Raw genomic sequence first — 17,931 nt, forward strand, 5'->3', positions numbered from 1 at the left:
CTAAATTCACATCAACACCCTTTGATCCAAAAGAAAGGATTAATGAGACCAAATGAATCTTACTAAAAGTGGTTGCAGTGTAATGTAATGAGTTGTATGTACAAATAAATTTTAATTTTATATTTTAGCTAAATGTAAGTTATGATTTGATTGGGATGAGCATACCATTGATTGTGATTAACTTTTATGCCGCTGAAACATGCAACTTAACATGGAAACATATTTCACCACACTTAACTATATCACAACACTAAATTTTGCATATCATGTTAATCTGCTGAAGCATATCATCATCGTGCCACTGACCTGATCACACAACGGATCGTATGAGCTAAATGTGCGAAACGCGGTTCACTTTTGCCAACCAGTTATTCTTGGCGCTTTTTTAAGTTCCTTCTAAGCGTGAGGCAGGCCTTTAAAACTAGCTCCACGTTAATAACCGCCAGGTAATGCGTGGCTTTGTGGGAGATAGTCCATTTTATGAAGCATTACCTTTTTGATTTTTTTTAACTTGTCCAATTTATTCCTAGCTTTATGAACTCATAATATGACCTATGGTGTGTTCTGGTTCATACAATTTGTTTGATTGTCCACAAATCAAATAGTGTATACCAGACAAGTGTCATTATATGGTACAGTAGTACTATTACTACGAATTGAAAATATGTAGGTCTTGGCTAACTGATCAACCCAATCAATTCGTTGTCTAGTAGTCGACCCACTCCTTATTATTGGTTGTCATTATTTCCTTACAGCCCCATCCTTAATGATCCTGAGGGACTCAGTGAAGTCGTCTAAAAGTTGGCCATGATTTGGGAAGTGTTCTTCGTCAACTGCAAGAATTACTTTGATGGTGTTACTGTAACTTTGGTAATGCACCGTCAGAGCCTGTGAACAAAAGAAAAATTAAGCTTGAATTAAATCCAAGCCAAATATACCTGAATACTTTCAATGGCAGTAACAGGGTTTATTTTCGAAAGTTAGTCAAATATATAGCACATCTACGCTGTTTAATCTGGATTTTTTGCAGTCCAGTGAATTACCTCGGGTGGGCCGTAGACGCTGGGCGCAATGTACACAACTTGGTGCCCATAGAACTCTACCTGTTCAGCTGGCCCAATCATGTTTGAAAATGATATGGTCGTGTGTGATATCATGCGACGGAAGATAACACCGGCAGCCTGCTCGATTTTACATTAACAAAATTAAACCAGCTGATTTCAAAGTATTACATCTGTTAGAGACAATGTTTAATGTTTGTGCCATTTAATTGTAGGAAGAGAATATGTGTCAATCCAAACGGAAGGATCCTGCAACAGATTAACATACCTTCACCCCAAAAGTTTTGATGATAACTTCACCAAGCATGTGCGTGAAGACCACTTCTAGAGAGCTCTTCTTCCTATCCACCATCTTTTTCGCCTTACGAACATATTCAAGTGGGTCTTCATACATGGCTATATGAAATGGAAGGATGATGTAGCCAAGTTGATTTCCCCATTTCACTTCATTACTCTTACTAGATTCTATCATATTAACATATTCCTGTTTCCAGTTACAAAACACAATAAAATTCAGAATGATATAATAGCGTATCTGTTCAAATAGGAAACAGGAAACATAGATTGCTTAAATAATTTCACTAACAAGCTATTCTAGGAGAAATATGGCATTTTTACTAGTTTCCAACCCCCACCCCTAACAACCGCCCCTACTCCCAGAGGCGATCTAGAGTTCCCACTGCCACAACCCTTCTTCCTGGTGCTTCCGGAGCACCGCTAGGAAAAGCCCGGGAGGGGATGGCACCGGTGGGGCCTTCCTCCATCGTGGCTCTAAGGTGTGGCTACGGTGGATCCTCTCGTGGGTGTTCCGGTTCGGAATTTGCACAGTCCTGCAACTGCGGTGCACTGATCTAAGGAGGCATATGCGGGGCTTGGTTACCTTGTTGCAGGAATTGTTGGGTGATTCTTGTTCCATGTTCGCTCCAGGGATACCCCTGATTCGGGCTTCCCTGATCGGATGGCGGTGATGTTCCTGCGCCGTTGTTACCACCCGATTTTGGCCAAATCAGGAGGTGGGCCATAAGTGAAGATGGGCTTGAAGGACGTACACGTGGAGCATCTTCGAAGCGGCCTTGTGCTAAGAGTTTGGGCTAAGTTGCCCGTGTATCTGTAATATAGTAGATCGCATTGTAATTTAGATTAAGAGATAGAGTCTGGCCCGTGCACGGTTAGGTGCACGCCTCAATTAGAAAGTCCCTTGGACTATAAATATGTATCTAGGGTTATCGGAAAAGGAGGACAATCATCGTTCAACCAACACAAATCAGGCGCATCGCCACCCCTTTCTTCGAGGGTTTCTCCAGGGTAAACACCATGCTGCCTAGATCGCATCTAGCGATCTAGGCAGTATACGTTTATTCGTCTACCTTGTACTGCTCGTGCTGAAGCCTTGTTGATGGCGAGCAGTACTACTTATCATTAGGTGTTTAGGGGCTTGCATTGATGCTTTCTCGTGCATATCTGCGTGGCAATGCCGTCCCTCGACACCTAGCTGCCCTTACACCTATCCAGGTGTAAGGGCAGCATCTTGCTTGTTCGTTACTTAGTAGATCCGATCCGTTATAGTTGCTCCTTGCTCCGCAGGGATTAGTTTAATATCTGCATAGTTAGGCCTTATGCTGGGGTCGGACGATCCGGTAGTGCGTTAGGTGTTGTTCACCGTCCCTGCAAGGGATGTTCCGGGAATAAACGTTATGTTGGTTTTTAGGCCTCTCGTAGGGGTAGTTTGCATCATCTTCCGTGGCTGCTAGGCCCGATCACACGTAGGACGTTCCGGTTATGCGGTGAAAACCCTAAACTGTCGTGGATCGCTTTAGCTTTGTTTTGATCAAGCAGGATCCCCATGTCATTGTAAATACAACGTGAAACATGGGGCGATCGGCTCCTTGAGCCGATCTACGAGGAAACTCGAAGAGCCGATAGGGCTCGTATTTAATGTTTACGTGTCTACCATGCAGGAACAATCGAAGCACTCTAACACCTTCCCGATCGGGTCTAGGTCAGGTGGCACGCCCTAGCAACCGCCGGGACGTGGGCTGGAAGATTTGCGGGACGACGCGAGGTGCCGGGGTCCACTAAGCGGCCTTGGGAGCCTCCCGGCTCTTCGTGTTGCTTAGCCATTGCCCGTCGGTGGGTTTTGGAGGGTAACACATCTCGGCACGCCGGTGGGACCTCTTCTGCAACATCCACGTCAACGCCGACACCCGAGATGGCAGAGGAACAGATCACATACGAGTATCTTCCTCCTGATCATAAGAAGAAGTACGATGAGCTGAAGGCCATCGTTGAAGCCGGACTCATCGGCTCCTTTGAGAAGACCCGTTCGCACGGCATCAGGTTCAAAGGATTCACGCCACAAGCCGTCCTTGAAGGGGTGGATCTGTCTCTCCCTTCGGATGAACGTACCAGAGCCCTACGACAGGAAATCAACTACGTGGTGGCTCACTCGCTACATCGGCATTCTGAGAGCCTGGTGAATTCTTTGGAGCGCGTTGCGTTCCGGGTGGTCCAAGAGATCATGGAGCGTCGGTACTCCCCTTCAGGACCTGCTCTAGGGACTCACCAGGGAGAAGTGCAACTCCACACCAGGCCACCATTGCCGTACGCGATGGCAGCTCCACAGCAACAAGGTTCACCGGCATACGTTGTCTACAAGGTTGGAGGTGATCCGGGCGACTATCAGTTCCTATATGACCCGCCCAAGGAGATCCCACACGGATACGTGTGCACGTTTGTGTCGGACTGCAACAACTGGACGCAGGTGATCCAGGCTCCAACAGGAGGGATTGCCGGAGCAGGCGCAATTGTTCCGGCAGGAGGGACGACTGCAGCGGCGGGGAGTTTGGGAGCAGATGATGAGAAACAGGCGTGGCTAGCCAAGTATGCCACTACACCAGTCCATGAAAGCTCAGCTGCTACTACCTCCACCGCGGATCAGATCAGCGCAGTCCTAAGAGATCAGTTCGGCATCCTGCCGAAGAAGAAGATAATCGGCTATTCCAAGCCGTACCCCAACGAGTTCGATCTGATCCCACTACCACCTAAGTACCGGCTCCCAGACTTCACCAAATTCAGTGGGTCGAAGGATCTAGCTCAATCGAGCACGTGAGCCGATACTTGGCCCGATTGGGCATGGTTTCAGCATCGGATCCGCTACGGGTGAGGTTCTTCTCGCAATCCCTCACCGGTCCAGCTTTTGGATGGTACACCTCGTTGCAGCCAAATTCAGTACGATCATGGAAGCAGCTGGAGGAACAGTTTCACACCCAATATCATTCGGAAGCAACTGAAGCTGGTATGGCCGAACTAGCACAGGTTCGGCAAAGGCGAGGAGAGACAGTATCTGATTACATTCAGCGTTTCAGAACAGTCAAGAACCGATGTTATTCGGTTCATTTAACTGAGAAAGAAGCAGTCGAGCTGGCCGTGGCAGGCCTTGCAGCGTCATTCAAGGATCTGACGTTCCAAGTGGAGTACAACTCGTTGACGCACTTGGTCAATAGACTGACCTTATATGAACAGCGCCATCCAGAACTGTACCAGGACAAGTTCAAGCGCGCGATAACCCTGGTCAATGCTGATGAGGATGAAGATTCTGCGGAAGATCGGGAAGTCGCGATGAGCCGAGTGGACTCGGACGCCGGTGCTCGTGTCCCGCAAGTGGGTGAACCCGCCGGGGCCTCCAAGAGGGTTGGACTTTGATGTGAGCAAAACTGAACAAATCTTCGATCGCCTGCGAAAGAGAAACGAGTTGAAGCTCCACTGAAGGCCACAAGATCCCTACGGCGCAAGAGATGAACAAAAGGCCATACTGCAAATGGCATCATACGTTCACGCACGCCACCAACGACTGCAAAGTATTACGCGCACAAATTCAGATGGCGATAGAGTCAGGCCGATTAACTTTCGGACAGTTTTCCATGAAGGTAGACATGCGTCCGTTTCTGGACGTCAACATGGTGGACCTAAGCCACTCCATAAGGGAGCCTGGGTTCTCTTTTGATGTCAATATGGCAGGGTTTGTGATCCGCCATGGCAAAGATAAAGCAGAGAGCAGCCACTCTCGTGGCAAAGATAAAGAGGAGGCCGTTCCACGCGACCGGCCCCAAGATGATGACAGACGATACCTAACCGAGGAGGAGGTGAGAAGCATACGGTATCAGCGCCCACTCTCCGTGCATCTCCTCAACAAATATGAGCAGCAGTACGACCGACGTCGGCGCTACGACGAAGACGATAAAAAATATCGTCGGTCTGATGCAGAAAACAGGAGGTATCGTCAGCACGACAGGAACAACGACGGGTACGAACGTCGCGCTAGAGGGAGGTCAAGGGAGCAAGACGACGTGGATAAGCACTGGGACTGTCCCTTCTTCAAACATTGCTGGGATTCAGGAATGAGCCGATTGCCGACAATCGAGAATTGCCCGAGAATGCAAACAAGCAAAGGAGAAGGACAAACGAAGTTTCAGTGTTCGAGCGTCTAGGACCTCTCCCACCTCATAACAAGCGAGCTGAGTCATCTCAAGAAGAAGACTTCGAGGAGTCAGATGGAGAAGAAGATAGGTATCACCGACCAAGGTGGTGCCCTGATGGACTCAGCCACTCTCAGAAGCGTAAGTGCAGCGGCTGCGAAACCTGGAAGAAGCCGAGGCACAGTACCTGTACACGTTGAGAAGAGCGCGGCCCGATCTGGCCGCGAAAATTCAGCAAACATTGGAGACGAAGGCGCGCCCGCCAAAGAAAGTATGGCGCCCAAAACAGGCGAAAGCCGATGCACAGGCATCGGCTGATGCCGATGCAGAGGCATCGGCTGATACAAACATGGTATCCGTGACCCGGACGGAGTAGCAGGTCCAAGACATTGGACATACGTGGCAAGGCCGATCCCTGAGATCGGCCCTCAAAAAAATGAAAAGCAAAGGATCTTATCTCCAGCATGCCACATAGCTACAGTGGAAATCCAAGAAGTTGCCAGCCATCGTCAAGCAATGCAACGGAAAAGGAGGCCGGTTCCCGCAATCGGCCAAAATTATCCTCAACCTACCTTTGTCTGTGTTCAGCATTGATCCAACAGATGCCTGAAGAGCCGATACCAGCAATTACTTGACAGAATCGGCTCGGGGGGCACATAGATGGATGGGACACGAGGATACGAAGCTTGGAGTGGATATCAAATGCCCAGCAGAACAGCTCAAATATGGGGGCCGAGACATAAACAAATCGGCCGTAAAAAATCGAAAATACAGAAATTTTTGGGCACATTAAGAATTCAAAGCCGGTGCACAGCCATCGACTCAAGGGAGCAGAAGCGTAATGGAGCGGTCTCAAGTTACATGGCGAGGCTCTACTGAAGGAGCCCCTCAGTGGAATTGTTGTTGGCTCCGGTAGCAAGACTTCAAGCTCGGCAGCACTAGCAGAAGCATCAGTTCGGGCGTCCAAGACGGCCCTTTTTCTCATTTAAGCTGTTGGTATTTGCCGGCAAGTTTGAGGATCGCAGCCCTGGCCAGCAGCAAGAGCAGTATGAACGTGCAGATCAGGCCAGGATTATGAGAGCAACCGACGATCGTCTAGTTGGACTGAACTGCATTCTCCCCAGAGGTTGCCTCATTGGACTGAAGAAGCTCGGGGGGCACCTCACTTTGAAGGTTCTCTGCTTGTGGAAGGCGATTTGGTTAGAATTGGCTGATGCTGCACTACAATTGGGAAGCCGATGGTGGCCCATTCGGTGGATGCACTTTCATTCTCGCCTTGACAGAGGCTCGGGGGGCAGCTGGCCTTGAAAATTCCTCATTCTGAAGAGCCGATGGTGTTGAAATCGGCTATCCCTGCATCGTAACCATGTGGAAAGGTGGCGAGCTCTTGCAGAGGAAAACCACCAGGGTTGGCAGGAGGAGTTTGAAGAAGGAGCCATCATCGTTGATCAGGCTCTAGACCAGTTTGTCGCTGCAAGAAAACAGAGCATCACAGGGGAAGCTGTGAACAAATAGCACCTGTTTACAAGAATGTCAGTTTCAACATCAAGGTTGGCAGCAACGGGCCAGGAAGCTTTCCTGGGAGCATTAACCAAGGAGTTTTGCCGTCAAGGACTTCGATCTGAATTTCAAGGATTACAAGTTACTGTCTGAGGAGGTGACTAGATTGATCGGTCTGGCAATTCATTATAAGAGCTGATGCATTGCCATCGGTTTATTGAACATCAATCAAGGTGACAATCGGCAAAATCGGGATAGGGGAAAATCGGCTAGATCAATATGGAAGAAATTGACAGAACCAAATTTTGGAAATTCCTTCATTGATAGTCAGGTTTCTTACATAGAAGGAGCCGATTGCTCTCAAAAGGAACTGCTGGAGGGATACACTGCCCTAGTCTACTACTCCTAGCTCTACCCTATCTAGGGGCCGCTGCTGCCCTCGTCGTCATCACCGCTGTCGGCGCTACTCCCGGCCGGCTCGTCGTCGCTGCTATAGCGGACGCCGGCAGGACCTTCATTGTCCTCGTCTTCTTCATCAGCGTCGTCGTCATCACTGTCAAGGTCGCTGAGATTCCTGGGCCAGGGACAGTAGCGTTTGGCCGGCGGCTCGTCGGAGGAGCTATCGTCCTCCTCCTCCTCCTCTTCCACCTCCTCGGAGGAGGTGATTCCCTCCCAGGGAAGGTCGTCATCGTTGCTCTCCATCTCCGCTGCCCCATTGACGAGGCCACGGAGGACGCTCTCCCCATCGGTCATGGACTGGTCGTCCTCCGACCAGATGGAGAAGTCGTGGCTCGGCTCGTCCCCGGCCTCGATGGCGCGGCGGACGTTGGCCGCATGGGCCTCTTCCGGGATCCACTCCGGCGTCGGCTCGCGAAAGGGGGAGGACTGCGTGGAAAGACCCGATGAGGAGGAAGAAGAAGACATGGCGGCAGAGGAGGGCTTTTGGAAGTACTAGTGTGAGGGAGATGAAGAAGGGAACCACAGGAGATGGCCAAATAGAAGGGGGATATAGTGGTTTAATGCCTAAGCAGTTCCCGAGGACGTGGTGCCAGAACCGTCAAATCGTGCAGGGAAGTTGAGAAGGCAAGACGTCATCATGAAGAAAATTGCGACGGTTCTGCCACGACATGACCCTTCGAAGGAGACAGATGGTTTTGCAATTATCATTATCAAAACCAGGGGGCATGTGTTACCACCCGATTTTGGCCAAATCAGGAGGTGGGCCGTAAGTGAAGATGGGCTTGAAGGACGTACACGTGGAGCATCTTCGAAGCGGCCTTGTGCTAAGAGTTTGGGCTAAGTTGCCCGTGTATCTGTAATATAGTAGATCGCATTGTAATTTAGATTAAGAGATAGAGTCTGGCCCGTGCACGGTTAGGTGCACGCCTCAATTAGAAAGTCCCTTGGACTATAAATATGTATCTAGGGTTATCGGAAAAGGAGGACAATCATCGTTCAACCAACACAAATCAGGCGCATCGCCACCCCTTTCTTCGAGGGTTTCTCCCGGGTAAACACCATGCTGCCTAGATCGCATCTAGCGATCTAGGCAAGATACGCTTATTCGTCTACCTTGTACTTGCTCGTGCTTGAAGCCTTGTTGATGGCGAGCAGTACTACTTATCATTAGGTGTTTAGGGGCTTGCATTGATGCTTTCTCGTGCATATCCGCGTGGCAATGCCGTCCCTCGACACTTAGCTGCCCTTACACCTATCCGGTGTAAGGGCAGCATCTTGCTTGTTCGTTACTTAGTAGATCCGATCCGTTATAGTTGCTCCTTGCTCCGCAGGGATTAGTTTAATATCTCGCATAGTTAGGCCTTATGCCGGGGTCGGACGATCCGGTAGTGCGTTAGGTGTTGTTCACCGTCCCCGCAAGGGATGTTCCAGGAATCAATGTTATGTTGGTTTTTAGGCCTCTCGTAGGGGTAGTTTGCATCATCTTCCGTAGCTGCTAGGCCCGATCACACGTAGGACGTTCCGGTTATGCGGTGAAAACCCTAAACTGTCGTGGATCGCTTTAGCTTTGTTTTGATCAAGCAGGATCCCCATGTCATTGTAAATCCAACGTGAAACATGGGGCGATCGGCTCCTTGAGCCGATCCACGAGGAAACCTGAAGAGCCGATAGGGCTCGTATTTAATGTTTACGTGTCTACCATGCAGGAACAATCGAAGCACTCTAACACCTTCCTGATCGGGTCTAGGTCAGGTGGCACGCCCTAGCAACCGCCAGGAAGTGGCTGGAAGATTTGCGGGACGACGCGAGGTGCCAGGGTCCACTAAGCGGCCTTGGGAGTCTCCCGGCTCTTCGTGTTGCTTAGCCATTGCCCGTCGGTGGGTTTTGGAGGGTAACAGCCGTCAACCCCGTGGGGGCATCATCTTTGGAGATGTACATCATCTTGATGGACAAGTGGATAGGTTTGGTGGCTGGACGCAGGTCTCCGCATGCTTCTCGCGTTGTAGCCAAGGTGGATCGGCATGACATGAATGGCCCAACAGGATTTTGACATCTGACATTAGGTCATGAACATGCGCAGGGTGGTGAAGTTATCTGTCATCGTATCGACGCTGACCGCAAGCCGGGCAAGGTTAATGTGTTGATCCCTGTCCTGTAAATGGGTCTGTGGAAGATGGCGGCACAACTTCTAGAGTGTGTTAGCATGTGGTGCGCTTGTGGGTTGTTGGACTGGTCTTTTCTCCTGGCTCATCCAGTGTACATCCTTGTTAGGTTTTTATTTAGATGTTGGTTAGTGAGAGATCAGAGCACATGGCCCCGATTATTTTCACTCTCATCATGAAGCTTGTAGGTGGAGCAACAAATGTCACCATCAAGGTGACTCCAGGATGATTGAATTATTTCTATGAAGAACCTCTTTTGAATAATATAATAAAAAAGTTGCATCAATGCAGAGGTAGAGGCAAGGGTTTTAGTCTCTTTTTTGAAAAAATTCACTGGATTTCCAAAAGTGCTAGCGCATCTAATAGTAAAATATACTACCATATTAGTTGTCGCAGCGACGTCTAATATGGACGGAAGGAAGTAAAAAACGATAGAGTAAAAAAAGTGAGACTAGCTCACTAGATTAGGGAAGTGGTTGTACAATGCATACTCATCCATCAAGGTTTAAGTCCCAAGAAACACATACTTGAGTTCTTATTATTCCAAAAAAAACTCGCTGCGTACACTAGTAGAAAAAGAGGCTTCCGTCCACCCCCATTAGTCCCGGAAATATTCGAACCGCGACTAAAGGGGGCTTTAGTCGCGGTTCGGGAGGCAACCCGCGACTAATGCTCCATCCGCGACGTAAGGGTATCCCTTTAGTCGCGGTTGGTAACACTAACCGCGACTAAAGGGCTATGGAAGGATGCGGCCGGCGGAAGGATCTTTAGTCGCGGTTGGGGACACCAACCGCGACTAAAGGATACCTTTAGTCGCGGTTGGTGTCCCCAACCGCGACTAAAGGTTTTTCCGAGTTTTTGTACTCCCACGCACCCCCGCACACCCCCCCGTGGATCGCCTTTTTTTGGTTTGTAAAATACAAAAGAAAATGATAGAAAATTCAAAAAAAAATTGTTTTCAGATTCTTGTATGTTATGCAACCTACTATTCGGAGAAATTAAGAAATTCGAATTTCCACTTTTTTTGCAAAAAAGTTTAAAAAATGGTAAAACCGCAATAACTTTTGCATACGACGTCGAAAAAAACGTATAATATATCAAAAAAATCCTGGGAAAAAGTTACATCCGAATTCACCCGGTTTACCCGGTTAGCTAATTTTTAGATTCTCAAAATTCCAAATGGAAATACAAAAGCAGGAAGATTTTAGTTTTTTCTATAAATTAAGTATTATATATTTTTTAAATTTTTTAAAACCTAAAATTAATAATTTCATTCTGCATAAAGATTACTATCATTTTTACCCAATTTTTAGATTTTCAAATTTTTAGATTTTAGGTTTGGCAAAAAAATATTTAATTAATTAATAAAATTAAAAATAATACAAATTAAAAAGTTAATGTTTATTTATTTATTCAATATTATTATTACATCATTACTTTTGTTTATTAAAAGAATTATTTGAAATTCAAACACTAAAGAAATGTGACATCGATCAACATGTTAATAGGATTGATATGATACTACTATCACATACATGCGCGAAGCACTTGGATGCGAACGGAATGGAACTCGGATGTTAAGCGTGCTAGAGGTGGAGTAGTGGGAGGATGGGTGACCGAACGGGAAGTTTGACCAAGAGTAAGTAATTTGACTAGAGATAAGTGTAGTTAGAGATAGAGACTAAGCTATGCAAATAACTGAAATAAGAGAAATTCTGAAGAAAAAAAAACGGAGTGAAAAAAATTTAGAAATCCAAATGAATTAAAAAAAATTAACGAAATAGCCTTTAGTCCCGGTTGGGGACACCAACCGCGACTAAAGGTCCTTCGCCCAGGCGCACGGTAGCCGCCCACGTGGACGGGCCTTTAGTCGCGGTTCGTAAGCAACCGCGACTAAAGGGGGGGGGGGCCTTTAGTCGCGGTTGCGCAACCGCGACTAATGGCAGTTGCGAACCGCGACTAAAGGCCATTTTTCTACCAGTGGTAATCCTTTTAAAAAATGAATAGGAAAACAATAATGGACCTGCCTACCCGGCGGCGCCGCACGAGTGCCTATTCTGTGCGGCGGGTACCAAGCCAGCTTATTCCAGCTATAAAATATGCGCAGGCTTTGGCCGTCCCGTATAAAAGCTAGGCTAGAAGAATGGTTAGCGGGCAGCAATAGATTGCCATGCAGCCGCACTGCCGCAGCATAGCAGCGTATGTACCAGAGAATCAAAATAAAAAGTCAACACAAGTTGGTATGGCATGCAGTGAATCGAATAAGAAATAAGCATAATTTCGTCAGTGCATAGATATATCATGAATTCAGTGTAGACCTGCTCCAAAAGCTAGATCATTGCTCGTATCAGGTCGCAAAAAGACTTGCAATCGGTGAGATTCTGAAAGCAAGTTGAAAATAGATTATGAAAACAACAGCTGAGTTTTTAACTGCTCCTAACCCATCGGTCAGTCATGAGAGGAAGAAATAGCCTTACAATTCATATCACAAATTGTTGAGAAAGAAGTAGCCATGCAATTCATATTAGAAATTGTCTATGCATCTAGCTGCCAGGTTCAGTATACCTAACTGCCAGGTTAACTAATTAGTATCTAACTGCCAAGTTCAATCGCACATATAGCTGCCATTTTCATACTGCTAAGTTAATTCGTGACTAGCTCCCAAGTTCATTGTTCTTAGCTGCCATGTTAATTGGTGCATAGCTGCCAAGTTCATATTTCTTAGCAGACAGATTAATTAGCACAACTGCCAAGTTCATACTCTTAGCTACCAGGTAAAGTAGCACAACTGCTAAGTTCGTACAGTTCTTAGCAGCCAGATTAATTAGCACAGCTGCCAAGTTCATATTTCTTAGCTACCAGAATAATTAGCACAACAGTTCATAGTTCTTAGCTGCCGTGATCCCACTGCTTAGCTGCCCAATTCCTAGTGTCCAGTTGCCAAATTCCAGTGTCTAGCAGGCTCCGTGCTAGTGACGGACTGACGGACACCTCCTCCTCGTGTTCAGCGACGGCCTCCCACAGCGTGCTCATCGGCAGCGCCGTGCCGTCATCCCCACGCTAGCGACGGATGCCTCCTCCTCGTGCTCGTCGACGGCGGCATGGCAGAGCCCTCCCTACACTAGAGACGAACACCTCCTCCTTAGTTTCGTCGGAGGCGGGGCGCTTCCTGCAGAAGCATATGAACGAGCTCGTCGGAGGCGGGGCTCGTCGGCGGTCTGGTGGCGCCTTCTCAACGCTAGCAGATGGATGGCCCCTCGTCGGGCGGCTAGGCGTTGTGTGCTTGGCAGCGACGGTCTCCTCCAGTGGTGCCTCTCACCTGCACCTCCTCACAGCCTGCTTGGCGGCGATCTCCCCTTCTACAGCGTGCTGGCGCGGCGGCGACCTCCCCCGCTGCTGCCTGCTCATGTTCTCTTGCGGCGGCGGCCTACCCCACTGCTCTGTGCTCGATGAGCTCGTAGAATACGCGGCGTTCTTGGCGGCGCCCTCACCGCGGCGTGCTCGGAAGCGGCAGCCGGCGTTCCGGCGACTCTTCAACGCCTACCAGCCGGCGGTTCTCCCGTTGGTGGTCTGACAGAGAGAGGTTTGTGTGGTGGGGAGGCGCTCGCGATGGGACAAGGTGTGAACAAAATCAACAGGATAAGGTGCGACTTGCGAGTGGAGCAGTTGCTATATAGACGCGATGCCGTTTGCACGAATCGTGGCGCGTCGCACGCGGATGGAGCTTGTGCGGCGCTTATGCATAGATTTTCCCAACAATAATACATTAAATAAAAATAAAAACAATGTCGTCCTCAAATGTGTCGGGCTAGTATATTAGTTAAATAAAAATAGAACTGGTGATATTTATAGTAGAACTTTTTCCAAAAATTATATTAGAGTATTTTAGAAGTACTTCAGGAACAGACATTGGTCACGGTACAGTTACCTCATTAAAAATGCAATTGTTTTTAGAGGATAGGAAAAATATGTTACCTGTAGGCTAGTGGTTGGCCTTATATTGACAAGGAGGATCGATCGCAAACAGATTTTCCTCGTGTTATCGTCACCTAATAAAAGATGGAGATACATGTAAGGAATAATAATCCATCCATCGATAAAATGATGCCTTATATTTATTTATTTAAAATTAAATACATACTTATACATTAAATTTATTGTATGTTTGGTGGCTGGACGCAGGTCTCCGCATGCTTCTCGCGTTGTAGCCAAGGTGGATCGGCATGACATTAAAGATAGATCCGCATGCTTCTCGCGTTGTAAGTATATTATATTTATTGTACTAAATTTTAGATAAATCTAAGATATCTTTGTATAGACGAAAAAAGTATGTTATACATATAATATCATGCGTACATCTGGTGTACTTACCAGACCTGCGGAAGTAATATCGTGATAGAGCAGCAGAAGTCACTCCAACTAGCACGTCATTAACCGTCTGCTCAAACATACATTCAGATATTCTCTATTAACAGGCAAATTAAGTCACGCAAGGAAAACAAAATTTGCTTGTGTATTTTTTTTCATTTGCTTCAAAAAGCTTTTCAGGATGTTATTTTCTACTATGTTTTTACACAGACGATAATAAATAATATTTTCTCGCAAAACTTTGTGTGCGAAATATTGAAGGTTCTGTTGTACTTCCAAGAATACTTCTTTTGGATTTCTTTTAACCATTTTAAAAGCATCAAAATACATTTTTCCAATAGATCGATGCATCTAGATCGACGAGCAAAATCGCCATGTCCATAGTTTTGCCACTTACGCAGTTGAGAGCCTCTTTGAGAAACTTGACGTCGCCAAGGCTGAGGCTCCGATTCACGAAGCGCTTGCGTCGGGGGAACTCGCCATCGCCGCCGCCATTGTCACGCTTGAACAGCGTGTGCGGGTCCCTCACGAACGCGATCGTGGCGACGAAGAGCGTGACGTCCACCACGGTGTGCCACGCGAGCACGACGAACGACCAAAGCCACGCAATGAACGCCAGCACGCCGGCGGACCTCGGGGGCCGCGGCCGCGCGTAGATGTCGCCGGAGCGTGCGGGCGGCGCCGGCATGGCCGGAAGCCTCGAAGGGTCGGCGGCGCTGCGAGTCGAAGACATGAGGAGGGTGAGCAGCGACATGCCGTCGCCGAGGGAGTGGTGCACGCGGAACACCGCGGTGGACATGGCGTCCGAGGTCGGGAAGTCGAGGAAGTGGAACTCCCAGAGCGGGCGGGAGCGGTCCATGGGCGCCGTGGACAGCGACGACACGTAGTCCTCCACGGCCCTGTCCGAGTCGGACGACACCATGTCGGGCGGGCTGGGGACGACGATGATGTGGTCGTCGAGGTTCAACGCCGGCGCACGCACCCACCGTGGCTGGCCATCTTTGGTGACCTGGATGCATCGGAAGCGCGGGTACCGGGCGAGCTGGGTGCCGATGCCGGCGCGGAAGACGGGGAGGTCGAGGGGCGAGCCGAGGCCCATGGTGACGACGATGTAGAAGCCATCCATGAGCCTTGCGGTAGGGCTCACTGGCTCCTCAGCCACCGGCGGCCAAGCGTCAGCGCTGCCGCCGGACGCTGCTCTTGAGGTTCGGATCGTGAGCGGAGGCTGACTTCTCTCGCCAGCGTCGTCCATTATCGTTATTACTCCGTTGTTATGCGACTCGATCGGTCCCTGCAGCATGCACGCATATATGTATTACTCCAAATTAAGCGGGTGATGGTAATCCTGGAAAGGAAATACTTCCTCCGTTCTGATTTATTTATTAGTATTTCCTCCGTCTCAGTTTAATAATTTTCTCCGTATCTCTAGGTCGTCAATTTGACATAGTATAATTTAAATTATATAATGTAAAACTTATATCAGTTTAGATGTACAACTAATGCTAACTTGATTAAATTTACGATTTAGGGATACGCGCACGCCTAATAAACTGTGAGAGAGTCCTAATCCAATAGAGGGAGTACTACTTAGATATGGAGTAGAGTATTTCAGAATAAATTTTGAAGTCTAGAATGTAGGCTATTTCAGAATGGAGGGAGTATGCTACTACTCTTAATCCTAGAAAATTACTAGTACGTCGGTTCAAATAACGTGACAACTTTATCGTCGCCAAGAAAATATATTAGTATTACGGAGATATCAATTAGATCCATCTTATATAACAACATCTATCATATGAAACAACAACGTAATTTTCTAATGATATTATGGCTGCACACATCCAAAAAAGAAGAAACTAAAAAATGAGTTCCAATACACTTTTCTACGCCATGTAGTAGCAGTAAAAACACCTGAAGTATAAATTCTTCAAAAGCGACGCTTTTAAAAATAAACCAATGCACAAGTATTGTTATCGCTCCATCATAGATCATAGGTTTTCACCATGGAAAAAATCTAAACTATCAAAACAATACCTTCGAACAAGGTCATTGTCAGGCATAACAAGTTAATGCTAGACATTCGATTTTCAACCTAAAAGCTAAAACTTTGAACTTCACTTGTGTTGTCACCCTAACTTTCATGCAGCTGCTACGAGTCCTGAATCACCAAGCATATTTCTTATCGGCACAAAGACTCGAACCACCATCACTAGTCCCCAGATCTCGGCTTCGATGGCATTCTCAGCCGCTGACTTCCCCATGGAACATAATATACATGTCCCGTGATGGCAATATATAGAAGTGATTCGCGATGCTCCCTCTCATGAAACCACCTCCATAGATAGCACCCTATCTATCCACGCACGCAGTTGCCTCCATGACCCGACAACCCAAATTGGAGCAAAGATGGGCATGTTTCCGCCATCGCCCGACATAGCAGCAGGGCCTCAAATGGCGTGGGCAAAGATTCAGCTGGTGCGATCCACGCACCCCCAACGCCGCCTCCACCGCATTTTCTCCTCCACCATCCACCGATCGCACATGCCCACTGCCATCCATCTCCGCTCCGATGCACCACCGATAAATGCTTTCTTGGCCCTCTGCCTTTCAGTGAGACATGCGGTACCATGGCTGGCAGCGGCCAAAGAATCGACCCATGGAGGGCTGGCTAGGGTTCGGTGGTAGGCCTCCGGTGTCGCCCAAACAAAGTATTCACGTATCTAGACAAATTTTAGTATATATGTAGATAAATACACGTTTTGACAAAGAGATTTCGCGTTTTAGCACAGATGAATTAAGTGGTAATCTCAATCGAATCATTAATGCCATGCTTGAGAAGTCGTTGCGTGGTGGGAAAGCATTTAGTGGGACGGCGATCACTAGCCCATCTATTAACCACTAACCATGCATGTAAATCACGCGCACTGTTTTAAGACTAGTCATAGTGGGAAGTAATATAGAGTAGTAACATGCACATGTTACTACTCTATGTTACTAGCTTCATAGTGGGTAGTAACATACAAGTGGTATCATGCAATGTTATATTTATTATGTTGTAGACTCATCTTGTCTTGGGAAGTGTGATGTTATGGTAACATAGCTAGTTACCACCCCACTTTCTTTCCTCATTTATTATCATGCCATGTCACCAAAATGCCTTGAAATATGTGATGTTACTACCTATGTTACTCCCACTATGAGTAGTCTAAGGTCAGCTATGTCTAGGGTCTGGTTTCATTCCGCGTCACATCAATGCAGCGCACGGATATGATGGTCGGCTGGCGGGCAAGCTTTGATTTATAGGGTCGATCTTGCAGACAGTTTTTGCATCCCTTTATGTTGTTGCATTTGCATGCGGTCTACTAGGTAGCCACACAAATCCAAAATTAAGGCGATGGTGATATTTTTTGGCAAATTAACTTCATGACGTTGAGTCGTTGATCCTCAGAGAGCTCATTTGTTCAAACGAATCAATATAGTATTTGCTAGCTTGCGTAGCGGGTTTGCAAGCAGCTACTAAACCATGCATGTACATCGTGCACACTGTAAGTTTATGGTGATCTTTTTCCTGGCATAATATTTCTTGTTAGCAAACTTCATTCTATTCATCCTGAAATTAACTCGTGTGTTAAAAAAAAAATCATCTTTGAGCAAAAACAACGGTGTACGAAGAGCTACATGTACACATCCTAAATAATCAAGGTTAAAAACTTTCAAAATTACAAGATTTATGTGATGGTGATGTTTTGTTGGCAAAATAACTTCATGATGGAGATCCTTGTTCAATCAATTCAATAACTGCTTGTTTGCCTAGTCGCTACAATGTGGGAAAGCGTTTTGTTGGACAGACATGAATTTAAGTTGGCGGCTAAGTAGTTAGTAGATCACCATCTCAACACGATATGT

General features: G+C 47.3%; 1 protein-coding gene across 1 annotated transcript; it reads right to left on the reverse strand.

Annotated features, from left to right (window-relative positions):
- Positions 1-468: 468 nt before the first annotated feature.
- On the reverse strand, positions 469-15,281 carry LOC124708121 (wax ester synthase/diacylglycerol acyltransferase 11-like). The gene is made up of 6 exons (XM_047239810.1): positions 14,423-15,281; positions 14,029-14,095; positions 13,633-13,706; positions 1,330-1,545; positions 1,044-1,181; positions 469-888 (listed from the first exon to the last, which is right to left on the reverse strand). Exons 1-6 carry the CDS (start codon positions 15,275-15,277, stop codon positions 742-744), a joined length of 1,497 nt encoding a protein of 498 aa, XP_047095766.1. The 5' UTR covers positions 15,278-15,281; the 3' UTR covers positions 469-741.
- Positions 15,282-17,931: the final 2,650 nt, after the last annotated feature.

Source organism: Lolium rigidum, chromosome 4 (genome assembly GCF_022539505.1).
Source record: "Lolium rigidum isolate FL_2022 chromosome 4, APGP_CSIRO_Lrig_0.1, whole genome shotgun sequence".
Taxonomy (NCBI): domain Eukaryota; kingdom Viridiplantae; phylum Streptophyta; class Magnoliopsida; order Poales; family Poaceae; genus Lolium; species Lolium rigidum.